The sequence below is a fragment of the Lonchura striata genome, chromosome 2 (assembly GCF_046129695.1).
Source record: "Lonchura striata isolate bLonStr1 chromosome 2, bLonStr1.mat, whole genome shotgun sequence".
NCBI lineage: Eukaryota > Metazoa > Chordata > Aves > Passeriformes > Estrildidae > Lonchura > Lonchura striata.
The window spans coordinates 72178597-72205946 of NC_134604.1; the positions used below are offsets into that span (position 1 = coordinate 72178597).

At 39.0% G+C, this 27350-nt stretch overlaps 2 protein-coding genes across 6 annotated transcripts in view; one reads left to right on the forward strand and one right to left on the reverse strand.

Annotated features, from left to right (window-relative positions):
* The window catches only part of PSPC1 (paraspeckle component 1), a 59610-nt gene extending 55589 nt beyond the window's left edge, over nt 1–4021 (forward strand). For 2 of the 4 annotated variants that reach the window (XM_077781479.1, XM_077781477.1), the window contains one exon: nt 390–4021. The gene's annotated coding sequence lies outside the window, so the exon portion shown is untranslated. The remainder of the gene's footprint in view (nt 1–389) is intronic. The other 2 variants (XR_013339499.1, XR_013339500.1) reach the window with 2 other exon arrangements.
* MPHOSPH8 (M-phase phosphoprotein 8) lies at nt 3789–27350 on the reverse strand. 2 transcript variants are annotated; one of them, XM_021525708.2, is made up of 13 exons: nt 27083–27350; nt 23295–23450; nt 21589–22428; nt 18587–18683; nt 16803–16928; nt 16627–16715; nt 15368–15508; nt 14501–14587; nt 12441–12595; nt 8979–9133; nt 7599–7726; nt 7014–7097; nt 3789–6122 (listed from the first exon to the last, which is right to left on the reverse strand). In XM_021525708.2, exons 1-13 carry the CDS (start codon nt 27320–27322, stop codon nt 6072–6074), a joined length of 2349 nt encoding a protein of 782 aa, XP_021381383.2. In that variant the 5' UTR covers nt 27323–27350; the 3' UTR covers nt 3789–6071. The 2 variants fall into 2 exon arrangements, with proteins under 2 accessions (XP_021381383.2, XP_021381382.2); XM_021525707.3 differs by lacking the exon at nt 3789–6122 and having other exon boundaries at nt 6819–7097.

Here is a 27350-nt window from a genome sequence, read left to right on the forward strand (position 1 = left end):
TTCCTGTGAAGGGAAAAAAGGATGATCAAGGTTCCTTGGAGATACAAGTGTTTCTTTTACCAGCTAAATAACAACTCCTTGTCTCAATGAAGTGGTAAATGTATCTTCCTCTTTTTCCATTCCTCATATGTGTGTGGACCTCAGACTGCAGAGTGAACCTGGCTGATGAAGTGTAGTGGCCTAATGAAATTTTGTTAAGTATTGTGCCAGGCTGCCTGTTCCTGGGCTTCCTGAACAGAGGGAGCTCCTTGCCATTGGAGTCATCTTAAGTGCTCTACTTTGATGATAAAAGCACACTTACAAGGAAGTTCTCACTCAAGTGTCTTTTAACTCTTTAGCCTGAATCATACTTACTTCTTGGAAATGTTTCTCTCCATTGAATGCATTAGGTTTCAATGGAAGCTGCTGGTGGCTGCCCACCCTCAGATCTGAGGCTGTTAGATTGTAATGATGTGCAAAATGCTGCTCTGCACCTTGGAGTTACAAGGACCATCCAGGTGAGAATATAATAATGTTGTCACTTGTTAGAACTCCTGTAATGGTAAACTTTGCACTCAGTTTCAGCTTGTTAGTACTATTTTTGTGCTTAATGCATGAATGTTTTTTTTTCCCCCTTCTATCTCTCTGTGCTCTTGGGCAAACAAATAATGCTGTTATCTAATAAAACAGTAGCTACATCTCTCACACCTGGCTGAAGGTAGGAGAAGGACAAACTGATCACTCTCAGTTAAGCTGTTTTCTCTCTGCTTGTAGACAGGTCAGACCTATGAGACCTGAGGGAAAAGGGCTGTTTGAAATTATAAAAAAGAACCCAGCCTGGAGGTGGTGTATCCCCCACCAATACCTCAGCTTGGAAGACATGAGAAGAATGTGAATACATCTGCTTGTGAGCTCCAAGTCCTCTTTCTACATGAGGAGACAAGTTACAGCTTTTGTGATGTTATTGTTTTCAGCCTTTGGCACAGAAGGTGGTGCCAGTCCAGCATTTAATAGTAAAGCTGATGTTGGCCTACTTTACTGATGCCCTTTTCATCTAGACTGCACTCAAAGCAGATTTTCTTCCTAGAAATAGCAGTGTTACGGCAAGTGGGTGTCACTAAAATGATTAAAGTTTGTATGTTCTACAAGAATAATAAGAGTAAATGATATATTACATGACTGCTGTTGGACTTTAAAAAAGCCTTTTAAAATTAAGAAGGTATTTTCAAGCCCTACAATATATGACAAAAAATAGGAAAGTGGTAGGGTTTAAAGAAAAAGCAGTAATGTGGATTGTGTTTATGCTGCAGTAGTTTAGAAGACTATGAAAGTATTAATTACGTAGAGAAAAATTGTATGAGCCAATGACAGCTGAAAAGAACTAGAAGGAAATGTTAATCATGGGGGAGATTACAGCTGCAGTAAGCTGTCTGTGCTGTAGGAAGTTATACTACAAATGCCTACTGTCTTAATGTAGCTCAATAAAAAAATGAGAAAACATGAAGAATGAAAAATTAATTTTATGTGATGAGATTTGAACACTGGCCTGTAACATACTACAAGGGTTTTAAAAAAAATTTGATATAGCCATTGTAAAACTTTCAAATTAAATTAGTAACAGGATGTTTATTTTTTATTTCCTGAAATCAGCAAGGCAGTGGACATGAATTGAAGGCTTGACAGGAACCTCACACAGTTAAATCCTGCAGTGGGAACTGAACTAAGCTGGTGCAGTTGTAGATCCTGGGCACAGACTGGTGGCGAAGCAGCTTTGTGGAAAGCTGATCTGGGGTCGTGACAGACAAGTGAAGACGAAGGTGTCCACCCCCATGCTGGGGGCTCCATTAGAAGATCATGGCTGAGCAGGGGCCAGAAAGAGCAATCTCTGTGCTCAGCACATCTGAGACTGCAGCTGAAACACTGTGCCCAGTAATGGACTCTTGAAGACAAGGAGATGTGGGAATGAATCCCATGGAAGCCATTGGGCCATCAGAAGGCTGAGGAGCACAGGAGCCATGAAGCCAGGCAACAGGGGTTTTTCCAGCTGGAGAACAGGAGATGGAGGTGGTTAAGAGATTCTACTAATCCAGCTGTGTAAGAGAAGTGCATAGAGAAGGTGGAGTCAGGCTCATGGCAGTGGTGCAAAGTATGGTGGCAGTTTTGGACCGTTGTTACAGTGCATGGAAGTGTTGCACCATACCACTAATAAAAACAGTGCAAGGCAGCACTGTGTAGCTGTACTTACCTTGGCTCCCTGCACTATGGAATCATTGGGGGCTTCCTGCTAATAATTTGGTTTCAGGAAGGGTGGATGCAGGGGACCTGGGCTGGAGGTTCACTCATGGGTTTACGGATCTTAACCCTGTTATTCGCTGAAAGAACTACTGTGATACTGACACAGTAGAGCTGACAGTGAGGGAATGTCCAAAGCCTTTAAATCTCCTGTGCAAACTTTTCCCTAAGGGTTGTCTTACGCAACTTCATAAAGTCTTTTTCAGAAAAACTCTGTCAGCACAACCTTTACAAGGGGGTTGGGGCTGGGACAGCACCTTACCCCCTCCCCCACTGGAGGGCTGTATTCAGTATAAGACATGCAGCTGCTGTCCCTTAAGTTCTGCTGGCCCACGCTCACACAGTTGCAGTGAATTGTTTCAGAACGGGCCCTCATCTCCCTGGGTATGTGACAATGTTTTCAGTTCCCATACACATGGTTTGGGTGTCTCAGCAGCAGAACTGTGCCTTCCCTTAAGAGCAAGAGGCACAGCAGCAGTGGGAGACAATGAGAAGGTCTGACCCCTCTGCTATAGCTGCACCAGTGCCACCACTAACTGCTCAGAGTTTCTTACACTTCAGATAATGGTGGAAGTATTACAGATATTCTGGAAAAAGATTCATGATAGGTGAAACTTCTGCTGTGGAAAAACAGGTGACCTGGTATCAAAAAGAACCTGGTCTCTTCCTGCTGACTCCTATATTTGAGGTATCTGAGATTTGAGAGACCCTTTTAAAGCTTAATTTTTCCTGCTGTCTCAGTTCTGCTTGAACTTGTAGTATGTGGTGACTTTTTCAGGTAGTTTTTTCCCTATATTCCTTGTTTACATGGGACACAGAAAACCAGGAATTTTGAACTGTCAGGATTCAGTGATGGGCTTGCACTACATGCCCATGCTGCAGTAGTGTAGAAACACATGGCCTTTATTTTATAGTTCTCTTGCCTTCTTAAAAGACCAGGCTCTATTATGGACTCCAGCAAAGCTGAACACACTGCTACAGAAATACATCCTGCAGGGTCATCACTGCTCCCATGATCCTGGGCAGTCACTACTTTGAGAGACTTTGAAGAAAGTCTTTGAAGAAAGATGTTACAGCAGCTGCTTTCCAGTACCATATGGAAAGGCACGTGGTGGTTAACAGAACTACAGGAGAGACAGACAAGCAGAACATTTGGGGACAGCTTCTGTGCACTTGGAGCCGTCCTGGCTGGCTAAGATGGCAGCAGAATGCTGTGCTGTCTCTTCCCCATATTGGAACAGCTTTCTTAAATTCAGACTGATCAAAACATCTTGTTTTTGCAAATGGGCACAGAAAGCACAGAAGAGCTGTGATGTGGTCAGCTGCATCACCCGCCAACCTTCAGCACCTGTGAAAGAAGCCAGGAACAGCAGGACTGGTGCTGGAGCAGTGAAGTAAGAACCCTGAACCTTCAGAACCATATGCTACCACTGCAGTTCATAGGAACTGCAGCTGCAGCCCTTGCTGGTGGCAGCAAGAAGAAACTGAGCAAATACTTCACAGGTATTTCTCCACAGTGCCTAAATAATTGTTTTTTATTGTAGCTACTTTATCTTCATCCTTTGTCCACCAAAACCTTTTTCAGCAATCACACAAAACCCATACAATAAAAACAGACAAAACCCAGCTTCAAACAGCTTTTCATACACTTCTTATGCATCTTCAATAGGGATTCTGAATTTATATTGCCAACTAAAAGCGAAAGATGGCTGCGAAATATCCATCCCTAATAAAAACATCATGAAACCCAGATTTCACTCCCGTGTTCTGTAGAACTCCTCCCTCTCTCCCAAGTGCCTCAAGATAAAAAACAATCCCCCAACTCAACAGCCTTTGACAAACTACTTGCTCTATCAACTCTTGGAGCATTACTAGACATTTTTAGGTTAGACTGTACAACAGTATCTAAATAGCATCTTTATCATTTGGACATTTGTTCAAAACACCTTTTATCCCCACCTGGAGCAGCTCCAGCATTTCCCACCAGCAGGTACTGTCCAGAGCTTGTCCCACACACACTGTTCTGTCACACATCCTGTGCCAGAGTGACTGCAAGAGGCAGCCATGTAGATGAAACCTGGCACTCCAGCATAAGGAAACATGAGTGTCCCCTTTCCTTATGCATCATCCAGGGTTATGCACAGTGACTACAATTTCAGCTACACCAAGTCCCAAGTGTTGGCAGTGACATACCTGATTCTCAGCCAGTGCTTTTCATGCATTTCAGGTGTTCACACTTAGCAAAGTGAGGTATCTAACGTATTTCAGAGAGGTGGAGGTAAAAAGTCTGTTCAAAACCCCTATTTGTTAAGATGTCATCAATACTGTGCAAAAACATAAGCAACTATTCTAAATAAAAACAGAAATGTGTATTTCTATGTCATGCTGCTGTTCTAGTTTTATATCGCTTAATGTGACATTCCAAAAAAATTGTGTCCTCTTGTTACTCATTTGGCATTGCTTAAATATGAAAGATTTAAAACTTCAAGAATCAAAAATTAAAAACTGAGCTTTATATTAAAACTGAGCTTTATATTAAAAACTCACAGTTCTTAAAAGGATACTTCATATAGCTGCACCATTTTGATGGTGAGCAGTCAAAATCATCAAGAATTTATGGACAATAGTTTTGCTAATAATATAGGCACATAGTGGCATGTAAACTACATGTGACAACTAGAACAGCAAAGGCACGATCTGGTTTGGTTTTTTCTGCTTTTCAAGATGTTGGTTAATTTACAAAGAAAAATATTCTATACTCCATGCACAAGTATTACATTTATATTTTACAGCATAGGACCATTACAAAACTGCTGTCATCTGATAAAATGGGCCATTTAAATAAAATAATACTATAATAATAATAAAAGAAAAATATAGCAGCTTTTTGCACTGAGGAACTGAATTTCTGAAGTAAAGGACAATACATGTTCTGTCATCTGTCAGGCTGAGGACATCTGAAATTCTCTCTATCTTCTTGTCTACAAAAAGCACTGACTGAACACTGAAGGTAGCTATAAGTTTTCTGGTTTGCTATTTTCAGCTTGTGTTTGTTTTTCCAGATGTCACCTAAGACCTCTGTTAAGATGTCTGCAAAACTACCAGTTGCTTCTCTAATACCAAAGCAGGTTTAAGCAGAGATTTAACTGGAAACCCGACCATGACCCTTCTGTGAACTGAGCCTGCTCAGATGTCTTTGTTGACACCTGCAGACTGATCTCTGTTAGTTCAAAGGGAGTCACTCTAAGCATAAACTGATGTCTCATTGAGAGACCAGAACAGGAGCAGTTTTAAACCAGAACACAGCCCTCAGCAACTTAAAAGTTAAACCTAATGCAGTCATTTTAAAGTGTAATTTCTGACCATGGCTCCCATGACAGTTCTGCATTTCACATAGAAATGTTAAGAGTAAATAGAAAACTTTAGTTTACAAATGAAGATCTTTAAAAAAGACATTTCATGTAATTACCTTAAATAGTTCTTATATGAACCATTCCACATTGTGGAAAAGCTGAAATATGCAGTCTGGACTCCACAAGTTAAAGAAAAACAGAGTTATATGTATTGACACAAATACTTACATCTACATCTGTACAAAGTAAAAAAAGCTGACAACCCCGTCCCACCAATGCAGTGTATTCAACTGCTCTCCAACACACACTTCCTGTGACTGCCAACAAGCAGTGAGCTGGGTACCAAGTCTCCAGAGTGTGATGCCAAAAAGTTCCAAACTGCCTTGTCAGACTCTGAACAGAGGAATCAGAAGTATACCCAAAAAAGTGTCAGTCCACTTGGCATGCTCAGAGGTCACTGCACAGCTGCACTCTGTAAGCTCCTATAAGCAGCTTTACCTGTGAAAGCAAACAAAGGTTTCCATATTAACAGTGACCACAGGTGATTACTGTGTTAAGTGCTCCTAATGTAGGAATGGCACAAGAAAAGACACACAATTGCTACTGAATAAGAAAGGAAAAAAGAGGTATTACAATGTTCTTAATAAAATCAGTTTATAATAGCCCTACTGAAATATGGATGGCTTGTTAAAAGACACCAGTAGAATACTGTAGCATCAGGTGGTTTTTGAACAAGTTAGCCCCAAATCTGAACCAGACATATATTTCCATATGAATATACCTTTTTCCACTTAAAAAAGAAATTAAAATAAGGTGCAATAAAACATTTAAGAGTATAACTTCAGTGCAACTTTTAAATCTAAATATCTGGAAAATACACTGTTATGTGTTTCCAGGATAAAATAAATGCTACCAGAACAGGATTTATTTTGCAACATGTAGTGGGAAATATTGCCCAAACCACCTGTAAAATGCAACAAACGATTTAAAAGCAGAGTGCATACTCCAGCAAATATTTCCAACACACAAGCAAAAACATCTGTATGCAAAAAAAAAAAAAAGGTGGCCACTCCATGTATCTTTCAGTCATCAAATTCACAATCTAGATGGAGAAGATGTTTAGCTGGAAACTCGAGTTTATCCTAGTGTATGAATTATTCTGACCGCAACATAAAAACATTATAATGATAACAGAACTAACATAACACATGGCAATGTTCCCAAGTTCTGGCAATGTCACAGGATGTAACTGTAACCGATGGAAACTGGGATGTGGAGACAGAGGAAAATCCTTAAGTTTTACATTTGCAACATACAGCTGGAAGCATTCAGACTATGGAAGAACACAACAAATGAACACATGCATTTAATTTTGAGAACATTTTGTACCTTGGCAGTAGGAACGTCTGCCAACCGTATGAAAAGCTTGTTAAGGCCTGCAGTAGGGCTGAAGGAATAAATAAAGTGACTATCCTACAAGGAAAAATAAAATGGACAAAGTTAATGGTAGGTTATGGCTGAAAGAGCTGTGTAAGAGGACTAACAATACAACATTTTCAATATGCTTTTTCTGAAAGAACATTGTGTATGAAACTTTGATGCAATAACTGGGAAAACAAGAAGACTTCAAAATTGTGCAGAGTGATGTATTTAAAAAAAAAACAAACTAGAAATTAATTATTAGAACTTGGAGGCTTGTTGTTAAGAAAATATTTAAGAACTTGAGTCAAAAATGTGAGAGGCTTGGTCAATTAGAGAAGCCTCAGTTCCAGAATACAGAAGGTTGGAGGCTGGAGAAGACCTCTCCAACTCCCTGCTCAGGCAGGGCCACCTAGAATCAGGTTGTCCAGACTATACACCATCATGCTAAAAAGTATGCTTCATCACAATACTGTAAATTCAAATTACAGCACTGAGATTTCCCAGGCAGCTCTATACAGACTATCAAGTAGTCAGTTATATGAAAAGATTTACCAAAAATATGGGAAGTTGGAATTTGTCGTTTAAAACCACAGCTTGTACACTGCACGGTCCACAGAGCCGAGCAACAACATCTTTACCATGGAAATTTGCATGGAATACAAAGAGAAGAATTCCAGATCCTGAAAGGGAAGGCAATTCTGTTACATGAATTTGAAATTAGATCCATCACCTAGAACTATGTACACTGGACGTTTGAAGACAGGTGTAACTACATATAAATAAAAACCATTATATAATGTATATACATATTAACAACCCAACATGCAAAAATCCCATTTCCCAAGCCAGTGGATCCAGCAAACAACTGGCTTGGTCACCAAGTTAAGGACTTTTCACAGAAAAAATAGTATTATGTGTCTATTAGAAAGGAATGCAAAATGGAAACAGCAATCCTTACTTAGCACAGTTCACTTCTGTGGTTTCAGGGTTACCCAAAGAGAGTTACTGAATTTAGTGTGGTTTGGGTCTAGTCAAGGGAACAGACAACTGAGCCCAGACATTATAGATCTTTATGAACCAAACTGAAATTCAATAAGCAGCAACTTCAACTACCCACAAATGCTTCATTTTAATACACAAACTTGTATTAAGATTCTTAATTCTAAAAGATAGGATATCTATAATAAAAACTAGAAGAATTATCCAACAACTCTGAACAACCAGAAAACTGAGCAAACATACCCACTTTCAATCTCAGTTTAAGTGTATTCTAATAGTCACACTGATTTATCACTTTAAGAAAAATCAGTTTCAATAGATATTTCCCTGATACACTCATCAAAAATGACTTAGCTAAGCCAAGCAGCAGAGAATAGCATTTGAATTCCTGGAGGAATAATGAAATATTCCCAAATACCTTGGGAATTTGATTCCCAACTTTTTCAAAGGGTTTGTGAGCAAAAAAAAGTTGACTGCAGCTGCTTCCTTTTCCTAGTATTTCTAGACTGCATTTGTCTCAGGGCACTGCTGGAACTACATTCCAAACCTTCAGCACATGACCTACTGTCCATGAAAACAAAAGGATCCACTACAAGATCTTCTCTAGTAAGCCTAGATTTTCCTGAATCATTAATTCTAAGGTAAAAGGTAAACCACTCCTTTCCTACAATGCCTGTCACTGAGCTAATGTAACCCATGACCAGAAAGTTGACACTCTGTACGAGGCAATTAAAAGGTCTTAAAAAATATTACACACAAACCCTACCCATAATAGATTAAAATATAATTGCTCTCCCTATGTTCCACAATCAGAGTGTTCTTAATTGCAAAATCTTACATAAATAATTTTGCATAGGAGATAATTTAAGACATGCTTTAAACATATTCTACCTTTTTTAAACAATGCCCCCACCACAACAAACTCCTCCCTACCTTCTGGCACATTTTGTGGAGGTTTATAGTTAAAATCCAAAGAAAAGTCTGGCCCTTCGCAGAGACGATGACACGCAATTGGGAACACTGGCTCCAGCAAAGCAAGGCGAGTTTCAAAATAATTCCTGATGGTATCTTCTGCTACTTTTGAGAGCCTGAAAGACCAAAGTGAGGCCTGTGCTTCATACACTGAATTAATTTTACCAAACACAGCCTTTGTGAGAGCTGACACACACACATGAAAAAAAAAAAAAGGATTCCAGATCATCTTTCTAGATTCCTGATTTTCAGGAGTGAATGCCTTCCTCACTAGCATTTATGCATAGACAAACCACAGGTCTCAATACTTTGTTAATAAAATACTTAATCAGCAATCTGCTAGTGAAATTCAACTACTGGATCCAAAAAAAGAAAACGTTAATACAAATGCACTGCAGTAGATATTTAAAAAAAGGATCTTACTAGCCACATATTTTGAAGGCTTTATATATAGAAAGATATCCCCGGAACATCAATATATACTTGGTGGCTAAACAGACATCCCCACTTTCCCAGCCTGACTTAATTATCAATCTGCCTGCAAGTTAAAAAGTACATCCCTGTATTACTGGCAATACTACTAGAAAAATGCAGTTCCTAGTTAAACTCAGTGAATAAAACAGTGCAAACAGCCATTCTACCACTAAAAGGCAAGCAAAGTGTGGGTTTTGGTTTTTTGGAGGGTTAGGGAGGCAGGTGGAGTGGCAGCCCAGCCTTCAAAGAGAGAACACATTAGCACAGCAGATGTCCTGCCTCTGGCAGCATTACGGCTTTTTCAGTTATTCAGAACACAATTACCCATGCTGCTAACTGCGACTATCATCTGCAGAATCTAAAACTTCAGTGTTTCGCTGGAAAGAAACCACAACAACTGCCCTGCCTAAGCAAGCCCCAAAGCCCATGTAGTATATTTTCCAGATGCTCAACAAAGCCATACTAAATATGAGAAATTAAACAGTCATTCTTTTTTGATACCCTGTCCTATTTTCTTGCAATCTGATTAAGAGCCATCCAAAACTAGAAACTGCAGCCAAATGCAGTAATCTCCTCAGATCTACTTAATCCCTTCTTAAATCCCATGTATTTGTGACCATAGCATTCTGCAACAATGACATCCATGATTTGGTTTTGCTGTGCAAAAATATTCTACTTCAAATCTATCACTACATCACTTAGTAGGATGGCCTGCAGAACCTGTCTCATGGCTTTGGTTATTTTCGGTTGTTGTTTCCTGATTTCACATTTTGACATTTTAATCATTTTATTTTCAGCTTCACTACTACTATATTGTTCTCCTTTCTGACTGACTAAAAGCACTGAACTGGTATTTTCAGGTAGTGAGTCTAAGAGTTTCCCAAATTAGCAAGAGCTGTGATACTCCCTGTACAGTTCACATCAGCACAATGATACCCCTAGGCACCACTTTGCAATCATCAATATTTAATTTCAACTGCAACTTCACTGGCACGATTACATGGTCAAGATCTTCCAAAACTCATTTAAGATTGGCCAAAACTGAAGGTGGCAGGTGTCAAATAGGAAACAAAGTGGAAAGGCATAGAACAGTGAATGAGTGGCTCACTACATTGAACAGCAGATACCAGATCACTTACCTATCCTGCATGCTTGCTGTTGCCTTCAAAATCTTAACTAACAAGTCATGTTTTGCTTCCCTAGGCATGAATCAGCATACTCCATTCACTCACTTCAGCTGCCCCTGCTCACTTTAACAGGTTTCTAATTTCTGAAAAATAATTATTAGCTTTTATGCTTTTGGCACTTTTCCTTTTAGCATTCTACAGGAGATAAATATTCCTTATAGTGTTCATCTGCTCAGGACAGAAGTTTGATATGGTGATCTACAGTATCTCGGACAAACTTTACAGGGCATTAAAAACAGTGGCATCACAATGCTTTCCTCCTGGTATGAAACTGGATCCAAACATGTTACTTCAGCAAAAATCAGTAGTACAAAATCTAGCTGGAAACCAATCACCGCTGGGGAACCCTGACATCCATACTGGGTCTGATCCTGTTCAACAGCTTCACTAATGACCCGGTGGGTGGTGCAGCAAGCCCTCAGCACTCTGACAGATGAGACAAAACTGGGAGGAGTGGCTGATAACCTCTGGTGTATTTCTGTCATCCACAAGAGACCTCAACAGGCTTGACAGGTGGGCTAACAGAAACCTCACAATGTCCAGATATCTTTAGAAAGTTTCCAAACACCTGACATCCTCTCTGAGCAGCCTGTGCCAGTGCTGCATGACCCTCAAAAAGGAAAATGTATTTCCTGATGCTTAGAGGCAGCCTCCTGTGTTCCAGTTTGTGTCCATTGCACCTTGTCCAGACACTGGGAACCACTAAAAACAACCTGACTCCATCCCCTTTACCTTGTCACTTCAGGTGTTTTTTGATTGACACACATTGACCATTACAAAGCAGTTTCTGTAAAGACAGACTTAAGAAGTCAGCTGATGGGAAACACAAGAGATATGAGGCAAAAAACAGCCAGGGCTTTCTATACACTGCAAGAGAGTAAGTTTAGATTACAAGTTACTTGATAGATTGTCTTAGATTACATAGATGAATCACTAGGACTACATAATCATGAAACAAGAAAAAAACCTTGCACTGAGACAGTGTTCTTCCAGCACTAACTATGCATGCATGGCAAAATCTCACCTGCTGCAGAAGCCCTAAGACCCTCCCTGAGTCTTCCCCAAATTTAGAGATTGCTGGTTATAATTTTCTGCCCATATACATTAACTACATTATTCCTCCAAATGGATATTTGAAGAGCTTGCTCCTTCTCTGTATGTCTCAGTTTAGCTCAGTATATTTTTACATCACCACATGACATCAACTCTTTACATGTCACATACACTGCACTGCTCTTCAGTCATTCTGCTGCATGATAATGATGATGATTTCCATCATCTATTGGCATGAAAGCTTTATGCCTGGCACTTTCAGCTCGTAAGTTGATGTTTAAAGGTTCAGCAACACCACAACCGCCTGCAAAAACTTTTCATAGCATTTCTGCTTGGTGTTCTTTTGTTTCATTTCTTCCTATGCTTTCTAGCAAGGTATTTTATTTGGCATGCCCTACTAAAAGCTTACATTCAATGGTCCAGTGCTTATACACTTCTAAGTTTTCATGATTGAATCTTAAGTTAAAGGAATCTTTCTCTTCTAGGAATTATCTCTTCCTCCTTTCCGTGCTTTTACTCAGTGTTTGAACAAGTGTATGCCAATTCTGCTAGCTCACGTGATTTCAATTTCACATGATTTATTAGTTAGCTTTCTGCCTAAATCAGATCTGTTTTCTTTCCTGACATTTTCCTTGACTTAAACCAGAACTATGCCATGCCTAGCACTGCAAACTTCAGCAGAACAAACTTCCAAGTATATTTTACTCACATGTCCAAGTGGCTCCTGAGCTGCTCATACACCAGTACGTTATTGCACTGTTTAGCAAAATGCATGGCACTATTCTGATGTTTTGACAAAATGTTGCAGTCGGCTCCACTTTCAATCATGAGCCGCACTATATCAGAATTCCCTCTTTTACAAGCCTGGAAGGGAGAAGATGGAAGGACAGAAAACAATGACAAACCCGTCAGAACAGAGCATACATGAGAGTAAGCAGAAGTGCAGAAGTTAATTAAAATCCAAAATTAGTTACAATTCAGAACTTTAATTATTTGCTCTGTGAATGGTAACACAGCTTGAAACTCAGGAACACACTCCATAAATATTTTATCTTTATCCGGGAAATACTACAGACCCAGTCGTACAGAAGAAGCAACATTCAGATATAATTGGGGGAAAAAAAAAATAGAGAAAGCAAATCCTGGAAGTTCTGTGGAAACATCTGATCTGGTGGAGTTCAGTAACTGTAAATTTTCTTGTAATTGTTTACCTGAGTAAATATGTTTCTGTAGAACTATTTAGAAATTATAGAAGTAACATTTCCAAGTGCCTGTTTTTCTGTGCATCTCAGTTTAAAATGGTACTTTGGGTATGCAGTAAATTTACAGAATTTGTCTCAGACTGGTACGGAGCTATGTCAGAAAGCCACTATTATCCTCTGCACAGACGTTCAAGGCTGTTCACTGTTGCTTACAGCAAGAATTTCAGGGCACATCAACAACAACCTTCACAAAAGCACAGGAAAATCTAAGAAAGTTTTACTTTGAAGAAAGCAAACACATGCTCTCGGTCACTTGTTTTCAAACACTTCACTCAAATTAGGAGAAGACACGAGATACAACATTTTTATCACTGTAAGACCTTTCAGAAGACAGCTTCTGAAATTTTTCTCTGCTCTGAACTTTTATCTGTGCCTTCAATCCATCATCTGCCATAAACAGAACAACCCACTTGCCTTCCTCAAACCAAAAAACACAGAAAAATCTCACACCACCTGACAGAAAGGAATTGAGTGCTGAGATCTTTTTTGTCTCCTAGAAAAAGTATGATTAAACTCCTAAAGTTAAATAAGAGTAACTTGATAAACATATTGATAGGTTATCCACAGAGGGCTAGCTTTGTCCCAGTAAGTTACTGGAAATGAAGATCCTATTATTTGTATCTGCATCACAAAACAATCACCCAGAATAAGTTACTGTACGCTGCTAATTGGTTTCTATAGCTGTGCATCACAGACTATTAAAAACTTTAAGAAGGTCAAGACTGAGGGTCATGGAAGAAGCCAAATTATGAAGAGATTCTGGATTGAAGTGGCTGAGGAAACCACAAGTGAGTTGCTGTCTTCAGAGAAAAAGCGAAATGCCCACTTGTTACGCCTCACAGAGGGCAGAACAGAAACAATACCACATTGTCTGGGCAGGAAAGCTTCTGTAACCTCTTTGGCAAACAAACTACACAAACAGCCTACACATAAATACAGCAACTTCATCCAAAGGAGAACTGGTGAGATTCGTCCACATAAAGAAAAAAATATTAAAAGCACTGACCATTTTAAGAGTTTTATAATTTTAAGAGTATTAGAATTACAAAAAAAAAAAAAAAAAAAATTTAATTTGTGACTGTGGGAATAATGGGGCAGAATGGGCACTGGGAATCAGTCTGTAAATCTGCTACTTTATTTCTGGCCTGCAATAAAACAGCAAGTGCCAACTACGGCAACACCTAAGTGAAAGATTTTTCTTTCTGGAATTTTTCTCTTCCAGTTGACAATCTGATTATTTCAGCTGGAAGACCACATCTGCATTTCTATGAGCCAAACAACAGAAGATGATAATGACCCACATTTAGCACTGCATGCTGAAGGCATCTGTGCTTCTTGTTTAGATATTAAGTATATTAAAGAAATGGATCAGAGTAACTACAAACGCTATTTTTATTTCAAATATGGGATGTGTTCTTGAAATGAATTCTACAAATACATTTTTATGTTTTACTAGTTTGACAAAAGTATTCCTATTGAACCATGTAAGGACAAACACAGAATTTACCTTCATTAAGGCAGTCTCACCACTGCTCTGCTGCATGTTCACATATGCTCCAGCTTCCAGAAGAATAGCTACTGTTGTTAGAAAATTCTGGGGAAAAAACCAAACCAAACCCATAACATAAGTAAGTAAAAATTACTCTGGTTTTGTTTCAGAATATAAAATGTCATTTACTTAAAATTCATCCATAGAATTCAAAACATGAGTCATGGCACAATTAATATTGTCCTCTCCCATGGCTAATAAAGAGCATTTCAGACTTAGGCAAGTGGATAGCCCTAATTATTTACAATTCTTATTTTTTTTCTAAATCCTGCAATAATAAACATCAAGTGCATTTACATCTGCCACCAAACTGGAATGAAGCTCCCCACTGGCTTTCTCTCATGGGAAAGCACATGGACCCACCTGAACAGAAGAGTGCACCCATTACACCCTGACTTGCTCTAGCTTACTGCTTTAGCTGGTCTTAGCTTGGGAAGAGCTTGCCACTGTGTCCATTGCCCAATTGCTTTAAAATACCACATCCTGTTTAATCAGAGATCTTCTAAGTGTCTCCAGTTTGGATCCTGTGTAGCCAGATATCATAAAAAGCAATTCTACTACAAGAACTTCAGCTCTCAGACAAAAACATTCAGAGATACCCTCTGCCTCCACTTTTCCTCCCATGATATTCTCTGCTCAGGACAGGGTTTGTGATCAGAATTTATTTATACTACAATAACCACAGCTGCTGAAATTATTATTAGACACCCTGCTGTATCTTGCTAACTACTTTTTAGGCACCATCCAAAGGTAAAAAATTGTGTATCACCTTTAATCATAAGTAGAAGAGCCCAGAACCACTAACAGAACAATAACCAAGCCAACCTTTTCAGCTGCATGTATCAATGCAGTTGTTCCATTTTTCTGTCTACCATTAACTTTAGCTCCTTTCCTGATCAGCACCCGCAGAAGGTCATCATGCCCTCCAGCAGCAGCAAGCATTACTAGGGTCATTCCACTTGGGTCCTGGAAAAAACAATCATTGCCATTACAAAAAATAATAACAAAAGAAAAAAAAAGAAATACTTTAAGATAAATCAAAGCTGCAAGACAAAAATTTCAAGTACATCAACATGTTTCACAAATATTTCCCTCCCTGGCAGAAGAATTCACACATACATGGCTGCCAGATACCAGCAAACTATCACCTCCCACTTCTCTGGTACACAGGTCTCACACTCTGAGCTCCATAATCTGCAAAATCCCTAACATTTGGAGGATCAGAACAAAAAGCAGGAAAACCAGAATGAACCAGGAAGAAATGCTGTAAGGTATTTGAGGGTGGGAAGACAGCAAGACTTTTCAGCACCCATGGAGAAAACCCACTATGGCTCAAGTCAGCTGCTCCCACAACATTGCTTTTTATCAGAGTGTAAGTACAAAGACACTTCATGACGAGCCAGTCTCCTCACTCATTCCTGCATTTTTCACCAGACCTTACAACTCACAGAACACACTCAGGAGTTCATTTTTCACCTTCCCTACAACACCTCAGAAGTCCTAGCATAATGTGGAGTTCTCAAAATGCTACATAACACAACTACACAAGATCCCCAGTAAAAATACCAGTACTGGAGATTTTAATACTTAAAAATGGAACTAGTCCTACTCATCAGGAAAATAGATCCTTGAAAGTAAACCCAGTAAGAAAACAGCTGATGACAAACTGTCAGAACACTAATTATGAAGTGAAGTGGTCCCAGTGTGTCAAACAACTTGCAGCTTTTTGGGGCTTTTCAGAGTTTTGTTTCCCATGTACAATGTTTTACACAGTTGAGCCACTTGTACTGATGGTTATTGTTCCTAATAGCATGTGAAGTTCCACATTTAGTCAGTTAAATACTCTGGACAAGCTGGCTGGAAAGCTACTGGGATGGTTCTATTGAACTTCATTTTTTCTTGGAAGAAATGGATAACAAATACTGAAACTTCCAATTTTGTAGTCCTTTTTGACACCTTGTGCTTTTTTACTTAGGTGAGATGGAAATCTGCTACAACATAAGAGGGGAAAGCTTTTCAAACAAATCAAAATTTGTATTCTTCCTTCCTACTGTCTTCCAATACTTCTACTGCACAAAAATTACCTCTTGATCCAAATTATACTCCTCATTTGAAGAAAGCGCCATTTTCACCGTCATGTAGTCTCCACTTTTAACAGCGTCTCTCAGGAGAGCTAGAAAATAAATTCAATGCTGTTATAGGATATTGCCCTTTGAAATGTCAGCTAAGAAATACCCCTTCTTGCCAGAAAAATACTCACCACTTGATATTGGCTCTGTTGATACACGATTCTCATCTTCTCCATCAAGATGCTTCTGGAATTCTTCTAGTGTCAGCCATTCTAACTGCATGTCCATACCCAAACTCAGGACTTGCTGCTTGCTATCTATCATGTATTTAATTTTGTGGAAGAAAAAAAAAAGTAAAATAAGTAACAAATTGTAAATTTTCAAGCGAATGAATGCTTGCCCTTGCTTCAATGATCAATAGCTTAACAAACAACTACTGCTTCTTTTCATTCAAGTAAACCCTGGTAGTCAGCATAGAATGGTTCTCAGCAGCAAAGGCTACATTACAAACATAAAAAGCTTTTACTTGAAAGAAACTGCTAATTTGTTGTAATAAATAAGGCTAAAGTAATTATGGGAAGGTGAACACTCCATCACTGTAGTAGCAGAAGCATTGCAAACACACCAAAAAGATATGGGTGAGTTTCAAAAGAAAACTTCATTTCAGCCCCCTGCAGAGACAAGAACTGGAGCACTAGAAATACAAACAGGAATGGAGAAAATCTCAACTACCAGTGTTCTCCATTTGACACACATCCAGTATTTCTCAATCACACTCTGCAGCAATACAAGTCCATGTGTTTGCTTCATCTCTTGTATTTCTCCTTTCCTTGTATACCTCGTTCTTTTAATTCTTCTATGAATTTCTATTCTAGCAAAGATTCTTTTCTTTTGCAGTTTCTCTCATAATATTCACTTTTTTTTCTTCTAAAGCTACATTAAACAACTCAAATGCACTTTTGCTGACCTTAAAGCCTAGAGTGACTACTCGAGCCACTAAATCCTATTATGTAGCAAAATTTAAGTAAATGACCAGCATCAATTTAGAAAAGATCTGTCCTCTATCTGTAATGTATTTGAGCACAGGAGCAAGCTTAATGCAAGGCCAAAGTCAGAGAGAGCTAGTCCACCTCCACCTACCCTGCCAAGTCTGAGTTCTGACTGCTTTCAACCATCTTCCTTTTAAGAAATACAGTTTAGAATTGTGCATAAATTACTACTTCTGAAGTACGGTTCAGTATCTGTGATGACCTGACAAAGGACTAGTGCTGCACAGAAACAATCATTAATCATTCTGCTTCTTACTACTTTTCTTAAGCACTGTAAGCATCTATGCCACTTTCAGAAAAAGGTGTTTCTCTAGCAAAGGAATTTATCCTGAAAAAAGTAATCCAGAGTTGTTCTGAGATGAAGAGCAGTAACACTAATGATCGATTATACTATTAGGAACAGAACCAGAACCTAGACATTTTTGCTGTGTATTTAGTCATGCAGGGTTGTATAACGTGACCTGTCTCTGTGGCTAAAGCAGGAGGCAAGATGTTTGTCTCTGGGAACCTCTACATATTTTTCTAACTATAAAAAGTATATATGCATAATGTCACCAGAACACTTCTGAAACTAGTCAATAGTTGGATGAATTCCTCTAAAAAAAAAGTTACTATTACATGCCAGAGAAGCACAATTGTCAGTATCAAATAGGGCAAAATCTTGACTTGTCTACAAAAATGTGAGAGACTTCTATATACTTCTGTGCTTCATATATGAAGCATATCTTAACATTCTCATGAAGCATGTATTAACAAAGCTATTAAACACAAGACTTTTGCTTCCTAAAATAAAAACAGAATTCCTTATCTTTGGGGTGTGTGTGCATGCGTGTGTTAGAAAACTACACAATATCTGTCCATGTAGAAATAAGAAGAGAATGCCCTGAAGGGTCATTCCTTCTCTATTTCAAGAAGTAACCACTTACTTTTTAGGACCTTCTGTTCTTTTCTGGTTTTTTCCTCTTTTTCAGGCTCCTTTTTTTGAGATTTTTCTTTAATTTCAGTTTTCTTTAGCTCTTTTTCCTAAAATTGAAAACAAAGAACAAATTTTAGTGGTAGAGGAAAAATGGAAAATAAACTCCTTTCATTACTCCAACAATAAAATATATTTACAATTAATACTACAGAAACCTGTATACAATGGATTTCAGTAGTATTAATTGTAGACTTGCAGACATTCCTAAAAATTAAACAGGTGAGTCAGGAGTTAAGTGTGTGAAGGCTTCTTTCCTAACAGCAGAGGTATTATTTCCTGAACATAGGAACTTCAATTAATATTTTTACTGCATCCCAGTCATTCAAGTTGCTTTATGGAAGAGCTGCAGATATGACAAAAACAGCATTTTGAAGGAAATTCAAAATTAGGAACTTTTTGTTTGTTCCAAATAGTACACCTGAATAGAATGTAATTATTTCAGCATATTTAACAATTTTGTAGCATCATATTCAAAGCATGATGATATCCTTGAGTCATACCTCAACCAAGAAAACTTGACAGTTGGACACAAAAGGTTCCAAGCCTTGCAATTTACACAGACAGAACATTATGGCACCAGTTATTTGTGAAAAACAAACACTCAGCAAAATCCACCCAAACTCATGATATCCCTGCAGAAGTACAAGCTTAACATCTAAGTTAAGTATCTAATATCACTTACTGTAGATGTAAATATATAATCAAATCTGCCAAAATGGAATTCAGCTTTCTCTACCAAAGTCTGCCTTTCCCCTGCTGTAATCTTCTCTCTCCACTCAGCAAATTCACTGCAGAGTAGGTTGGACAAGGCCCCTTGGCATGGCTTTGTATCAGTCTCTGACACTAACCTGGCACAGGGAGTAGCACTATCTTTCTGAAAAACTGCCCTAAAAGAAGTCCTCACAAAAATTTAAATATATGCTACCATGTGACACAGCAAAAGCCTTAATTAGAACAGATTATTTGGTGTATCATGTATTAGCAAAGCTGAGACATTTAATTGCTTTCCTCATCTCTCCCCTTCCCTCCACAAACCTTGGCTTTTGATCACTGACATGATAAATGCTAACACAAGCAGCTGTTCATCCTGCCAGATGCTGGGTATTTAAAAGGAAATCCATAACTTACTAAAGAGATATCAGATATTTGCTAGAGTGGGGCTGTTAATATCAGTAACCCCGAATTCCATTCCAGATTTCTAATGCTGATCAGATGCAGAACATACCCATTTATTTTTGGAGGCAAATGAAATGGAAGGAATGGTCCAGCACACAAACTGACTCTAAACAGAAAATACTGTGTTATAAATTGACATGACTGGTGTTCCATAAGCAGAGTTACATAGGAAAGACAGGTACCTGAAATAAACATGATGACTTTCTTTGAAAGGTATCATTTGTTTGGGACAACAATTTAGTGAACAAAAAAAAAAAGCCCTGTAGAACTCTCCACCAAACCCACCCATACAAGACCACAGCTGCTCCAGAGAATAACTAACCAATTACAGAAAACACTGTTTAAGCCTTCGACACTCAAAACAAGCAAAGACCAGAACACCTTCCATACTTTGCTGGTCCCTCAGAGCATCACCTTCCTTGGAGCACAACCATGAGAAAAGCATAGAGACAACTCGCTGAGAATGCTGAAGAGCCACAAGCAAACCCACTGTCCTATGCTGTTGATTTATTCATGGTCAAGGTGACAGGATTTCTATACCATTGGTAAATAGAATTCCAAAGATTTTTCCTGTTCTGGTCTCTCTCACAAACACTACAGCCTTGAACTGTACGTAAAACATTTGGGTAATAATGGACCATATCACTTCAACTAATTAAACAGCCTTCTGAAACTAGCCTATGCATCAGAGTAATTCCATGTTTTCCAGAACTTTCAACACTAAGATCCTGCAAACACACTCTTTTGTGTAGCATTACTTGGAGATGATGCCACATAATTTTCTATCCCCAAAATAACTATTTAAGTTGACCTGCTCCACACATAGATCAATCACAAGCAGAGAACCACTGCTGAGCCTGCAGAAGAAACTTTACACTGTGGAATTAGGGTATCAGAAGTGGGATATATTCAGCAAGTATCAATGTGTTTTGGCTGCAATCCTGTTAAATCAGAACATGGCTGCTCTGAGCAGACAATGTTTTATGAACTGCAAACTGTATTAGAACAGGCTGAAGCAGATGAAAGAAATTAATATTCCTGGAAACATCACAAAAAATATTTATTTTTGTCATCATTTTCTTCTTTTGCCTTTACAATACTGCTTTTCTTAAAGCATTACTGTATTAAATAAGGAACAATAAATATCCTGGTATTTGCTTAGTTAATTTCTTACAACAGGAACAGCATTCCTATTTCTAGTTAATATGAAACCATGTCATTAAACTAAGCATTTGCTGTAAGCACTCCAGGAATTCCAACAAGACAAGAATGCTACACAATTATCTGGGAGATCTGGGCTTTAGAAGTGATTTCAGCATTCCAGTTCTCAGGTAGGTGCCACCACATGTAAGCCCTGATGGAATGGCTGGTGTCTGAGAGAGCAAGTGTTGCTCAACACTGTTCTGCCTTACTACACTAGAAAGTCAAATGAGGAAACTCTTGAAGGTGGGCACGAACAAAGCTAAAAACAACAGCATGCTTTGCAAGAACAGGAAATTTCATTCTAAGAAGACAAAGCAAATGGGAGAAATGTATCCTTTCACATTTATGCTCTTCTTTCCTAAAGTGTTGCCCCCTTTAGAGTGTTCAGAATCCAGAAATTTCCCAGTCTCTGTTATACACTGTGTAGTGGGTGGTTCTTTAAGTTCATGCAGCCCAGTACCTTTCCAGTTTGTACTTTTCCCTTTGCCATCACGAACTGTCATGGTTTGTGGTATCTGTACCTCCAAGATACAGGCCAATTTTACCCCCAGCCCCCACCCTAACCATGCTTACCTCTCCAGGGGAATCCATGAGTTTGCACACCCTTTCATCAGTGCTCAATTTCAAACCCTTCTGCACTGGTGAAGCAGCAGGCGACACTCTCTCCACCTCTCCTGGTACTTTTTCTTGACCTGTTTGCTTTTTGTGCATGCTCTTCTTCTCTACATGAGTATCCTGAATTTCTACTTTTCCACCCTCCTCTCTACAGTCTTCTGCTTTAGGAATTTTTTTCTTCTTTCTTTTAGCCCTACTATCAATATGATCATCTTCATTACTTGCTGATCCATCAAGATATTTATCAGTAATGGCATCTTTTTCATCAATTTCTTGTTCCAATCTCTCTTCTTCATTTATTACCTTTTGTTTTTCATCTTTATTTTCAGAATTTATGTTTGAACTTTCATTATCAGGTCCTTGAGAAATTGAATTATCCACAGTGCTTGATTCTGAGTCCAACTGAACATCTACGTGCTTCTCCTTCTGTGATTTTTTATTTTCTTTAGAATCTTCTTTAGATTTTATTTTTAAATCTTCTCCTTTCTTTTTCTTGACTTCTTTAGTATCTTCTTTCCTTTGCTTCTTTGGGTCCTTTGAATCTTCCTTAGTTTCTGAAGTCCTTTTTTTGGGCTTTGAATCTAAAACCAAAGTATCTGAGGAATTTTCACATTCTGTTCTGGGTTTTTCCTTGAGTTTTGCAGACTTAGATTTTTTCTTCTTCACGTCATCTGGACTTTTATCCTCTCCCTCTTTTGACTTCTTCTTTTTCTTCTTCGGTGAAACATCATCTTTTGTTTCACTTTGCAAGTCACTGTCAGACTCTGCTTCAAATATATCATCATTTAGAGGTGGTTTCTAAAAGGTGAAGAAAAGAAATTTAAGATTTTTCCTTCCCCAATAAACTATCACTTGGGTACAAAGTATACAAAAATGGTAGTGGTCGTGCTTGGGAAAAATAAATTTTTAAGCACTTTCATCTTTTGATCCCTGCCAAGATCATTCCTCATTGCAAAATTGCAAAACATGATAATACAATTCTAGCTTACTTACTTAAATTACATTACAAACTGCTTGAATGAGAATCAATACACAACCAATTCAAGTAAACCAATTACACATCCAACAACCACATTCCAGAACAGAACTTAATTTGAACTATTTTACATCAAAAACAATTTATTTGATTTTGCAGGATTTATCTACAGGTTTCCCAGAAGCAGGGTACCAGTTTTCCAAAAGGATTGCTAAGTGTAATGACAGTACTTTTTCAAGCTAACTGAGCCTTTAAAAAAAAAAAAGCCATATTCTGCCCTCTAATCTTTCTGTATTCCTCTCTTGTCAAAACTCATTAATCTCCTACAGAAAGCAGGAGGATGTTGGAACATTGTGCCCAGCTTCAGTGACAAGACAATATGCATGTGGGTAGGGAAAGAGGGTTATTTATGTTGTCAAAAACAAACGAAAACGACCGTACATTGCTAACATAGTTCCATTAGAAATGGAATTGAAGTTTAGATTAATTCAATCTACAAGTAAACTTGTCAACAGAAAAAATCCCTACCAGAGAACAGCAACAATATTAAGTTTCACAAAAAACAAAGACGTCTTGGATGAGATTCCTTAATTCCATGTTTCAAATGCTTTCCCTTCTCCCCTCCTTTCATTAGTAGTCTAGCTAGGGAATATGTCTCCAGTGTAAGACACTGGAAGCTGAAACACACCTGTATTTCTTTTTTAACAGGTTTAGGCTTATTATCCACAATCTTTTTTCTGAATTCAAGAAGCACTTCTTTGCAGTCTTCCAAGTGAGCCTCTGGTTCCCAGGTATCATCATCAGAGGTGTATCCTTTCCACCGGACTTTATAGAGAGTTTTACCCTGTAAGAAAAACCCACATCATTTAATACAATATAGCATAGTATTGCATCGGCTAGTCAGTTCTTGAGGATGTCAGTGGATATACAGTTTTGTGTATATAAAAATCAGTATTTCTGTAGTTGGAATAGTTTTATCCAAAATACTTCCAGTATCTAACATCTGTTCAGAACCACAGCTACAATGTACATATCATAAATTCACAGTCAGAATATCAAAATGGGTTTTCTGACACTTATGAAATACTTTCTTTTCAAATTTTAGTATTTCTTCCATAAAAGTTTCAAGCTTGACTGTTTTCTCTTTGTTGAATAACTTAATATAAATCCTTAAGACTTCCAATGAATTAACACCATTCACCAAGTTTCATACTGGAATTTATAATTTATGCTATATTTGTCATCAATTCTATTTTTGATAAACTGAAATACCAACAATTAGGAAAAAAAACCTCAGCAATGAAATCAAGTTAATCTAGACAAAAAAATCTGAGTGTGTGCATCTCAGCGGAGTTAGTTACAAAGATTTTGGTAGGTTACATACAAAAATCTGAGACCAATTTTTTCAACAGTATTGAACTTCACTGAGGGATAAAATTGCACCTTGTAGTCTCTATCTAGTTTCTTCTACTAAATTACAAAGTTCTTTACCATTAAAAAATTTTTTTAGCAAACGTACTTAGGAAAGCACCTTTGGAGAGGCAAAATTGTACCTCTCGCTTTCAAGCATGGACTGATAATGCTCTGAAAGACCTTACAGTACTAACCTGGAAAAAGAAAGCTTCAGAAGAATTGTCATTTGGCACTTACTGTTAAATGTCTATGCTTAAATTTTTGCCTGAGCATAATTAACCTTTGACCAAGTGTATATACATGCCACTAAACTTCAGCAACCAAATAACCAAGTATTTACAATATTCTATATTTTGCTTCACAGACATCTAAATAAATAGCCTATATTCAAACACCTTAGTTTAAGATTTCTCTTAGAATTTAGCTTAATTCTTAAATCAAGAGAGATGGGTTAAGTTTCCAAAATCGTATTCCCCTCTCCTCTTTCTTCTATTTGGGTTACTTACAAAACAACAAACCAGTAGCTTCCTCTTTACAGTTACAGAGTGTGTTATATTATAAAAGATCTCCAGAACAAGTAAGATGCTACCTCAAAGCAGGCCTGCCTACATCAGACTGCTCAGGTATCTGCCCAGCCAGTGTATTTATGCAGGCTTCCCTGTCTTTCAGCTTGTGTCCTCTGTCTCATCCTTTCCCAGGTTTTTGATTTCCCTTATTCTTCCCTGATTTTTGATCTCCCCTGATTCTTCTCTTCTTATGGCAAAGCAAATCAAGCGCTCAGCTTCCTAACTGTTTTCATTACCCTTCTCTCTGGTATGCATGTGTCTTTCTGTCCTGGGGAGCTCAGAACTTCCCACAGTACTCGGGATGCTTCTCAGCACTCTGAGAAGAGAGTGTGAAGCATCTCTTGATCTTCTGGCTACACTCCTGGATGCTGCTGGCCTTCTTTGCTGCAAGAACTGCTGACTCATGTTCACATTACTTGCCTGTGGGTGTGCCTCCTTTCCTGCAAATCCGCATCCTAGCCAGCTGGACCCTCACCTGCCTGGTGGCACAAGGTAATTCCGTTTCAGATGCAGGACTTCTGCTAGCTGCAGAGTTAGGAACATCCTTGTAACCCAGGTACCAAATAAGCTACAAGTCCTTTTTTCATTAATTGAGAAAGCTGCATAAAAGAAAGTGTAATGCAAATGCAAAACAATTTGGCTGCTGTACGACCACATTCCATACATGGAGAGTGACAGAAAAACGTAGCTGAGAATAGTTTTACAAAATTCAGCTTAAGTGAAGGCAGAAGATTAATTCTCACACCTAAGAGACACTCTTAACACTCAACACTCTTTCACTCAAGATTGGTATTTTTATTCTCTATTAATTCTTAGAAAAAACAGAATTCTTCCAAGCATTTTTATACTGCTCTAGTTTCTGTGTTCTGTGAGAACTACTGATAAGCTGGAACCGGCTCGTACAGAAAAGGGTACCACCATGTCATTAAACAGCAGAGTTAAAATCTCCCACTTCCACTGGGGAACACCAGATTTGCACCAGAGCCTGTTGTTTTAGTGTAAGTGAGACGCAGTACAAAAAGCTTTATAGATACACTAAGAGATTACATTTCCAAACTTACACTGCTTGTCCTCTTTAAGTAGGTCAAGTTAATGTTTTATTTATTCACAGGTTTAACTCCCCAGCCCAATCCCAATCCAGAAGTGCTATCTCATCCTACCACTACTGCAAGGCCCAGCAATATCAGTACTGTGTGTGGGAAGAGCATGTCTGTGCAGGGCTCTCCAGCTGTCATTCTTCTGTTCTGTGACACACAACACCTCCACCTGGCTCATGCCACGCTGCACAGTGGCTGACGTGCTCGGCGGTGACACATGGCTCTTGCCAGCTATACTGGAAGTTACACCTGAGTATGAGCTCCTGCACCTGTGGATCCCGGGAGCACAGGCCCTGCAGCAGAGCACGGAGAGGGCACCTGATGCGTTTGGAGCTCATGCCACCGAGCCACAATCACCCTGTACATGCACACGCTGAAGGTCACTGCGCTGACCCAGCCTGGAAAGCTCAGGCACACGGAGCTCAGAACCGGCTGCTTGGAGTGGGATGGGAAAGAGACACGCTGTTACCAGCACGTGCCAATGACATCTTTAAGAGATGGCACTTGATGTATCCCAGTATTCTTTAATGTCTCACTACCTATAGATTTCAGGTTCCATCACTTGATCACTTGGGGATGGGTGGAAATAGAGGGAAAAAAAAAATCCTCTTGTTTTCAAGCCTGACTTATGTTAAACAACACTTCATACGGGCAAAGCTATAAATACTGTATTACCCTGAAAGCATAACACAAACCTGAAGATATAAACAGATTTCAGCTAAGGTGCAATTTAATAACATCACAAACATCGAAAAAAATGCTGACCTGAAGGCTCTCCAGCCTAAGGGTTTCAAGACTGAACTTTTACATGAAATTAACAGAATTTTATAATGTCATATACCTGACTGAAGCTTAAGATAAAAATCATCAATTAGTTAAAATAAAAATCTTTCAGGCACAAAATCATCAAAAAACCCCTGTGTCAATTATTTTTTTCTATTTGAGGTTTAAGAAAATTTGTAAAGAACTTCAACCAGTGTAAATTGCTTTCAAAGAAACAAATCAAGGTCTGGTATTTCAGTCTAAACAATGCAAGATCACTACAGCTTATTATTTTAATTAGGAGAAGACGCTCTTATTTTAGGAAGTCTTCTCCCGTTTTCTGTGTGAATGTGGTCCTTGGCAACATACCTTGAAAACACCTCTAAGTTCTCAGCTATATTCAACCCTGCCCATCTCTGCGCTAAAACATTTCACATCAAAACAGTACCGCAGCTCAGCGCCAAGAGCAGTTTAACAATGCAGGCAAAACCCAACAACTTAGTAAAGACTTATCTATCTTTGGCTGAAGAGACTGAATCCGGAATAAGGCACAAAAAGCCTCCCTGCACACCCGGTGCGGTCCACACCGAAAGTCTGTCGGCATTAGTCCTCTCGGGCCGTAAGGGGCCCGCACTCACCCCCTCGTTCTTCATGTCAAGGATCTTCTCCACCTCGAACACGTCCTCCCCCTCCTCGTCCTCTTCGCTCTCGCCACCGCCAGCCTCCCCGCCAGCTCCTGCCACAGCACCCGTCGCTTTGCCCGCCCCACCGCCGTCTTCCTTCCCGTCCGCCTCATGCTTCGCCTTCGCCGCCCCCTCCGCTCCCTCTGCCCGCTCCAGCCTGGCCGCCTCGGCCGCGCTCCCGCCCGCCGCCGCCATCTTGGCCCGAGCTCCCAGCGAGGGGGGC

Coding starts and splice junctions, on each gene's coding strand:
- MPHOSPH8 (XM_021525707.3), bottom strand. CDS start 27,322: ATGGCGGCGGCGGGCGGGAGCGCGGCCGAGGCGGCCAGGCTGGAGCGG. Junction 16,716..16,802: donor AACAGAGCCAATATCAAGTG/GTGAGTATTTTT, acceptor TTTATTTTCTAG/CTCTCCTGAGAGACGCTGTT. Junction 12,596..14,500: donor GTGAGACTGCCTTAATGAAG/GTAAATTCTGTG, acceptor TCTCCCTTCCAG/GCTTGTAAAAGAGGGAATTC.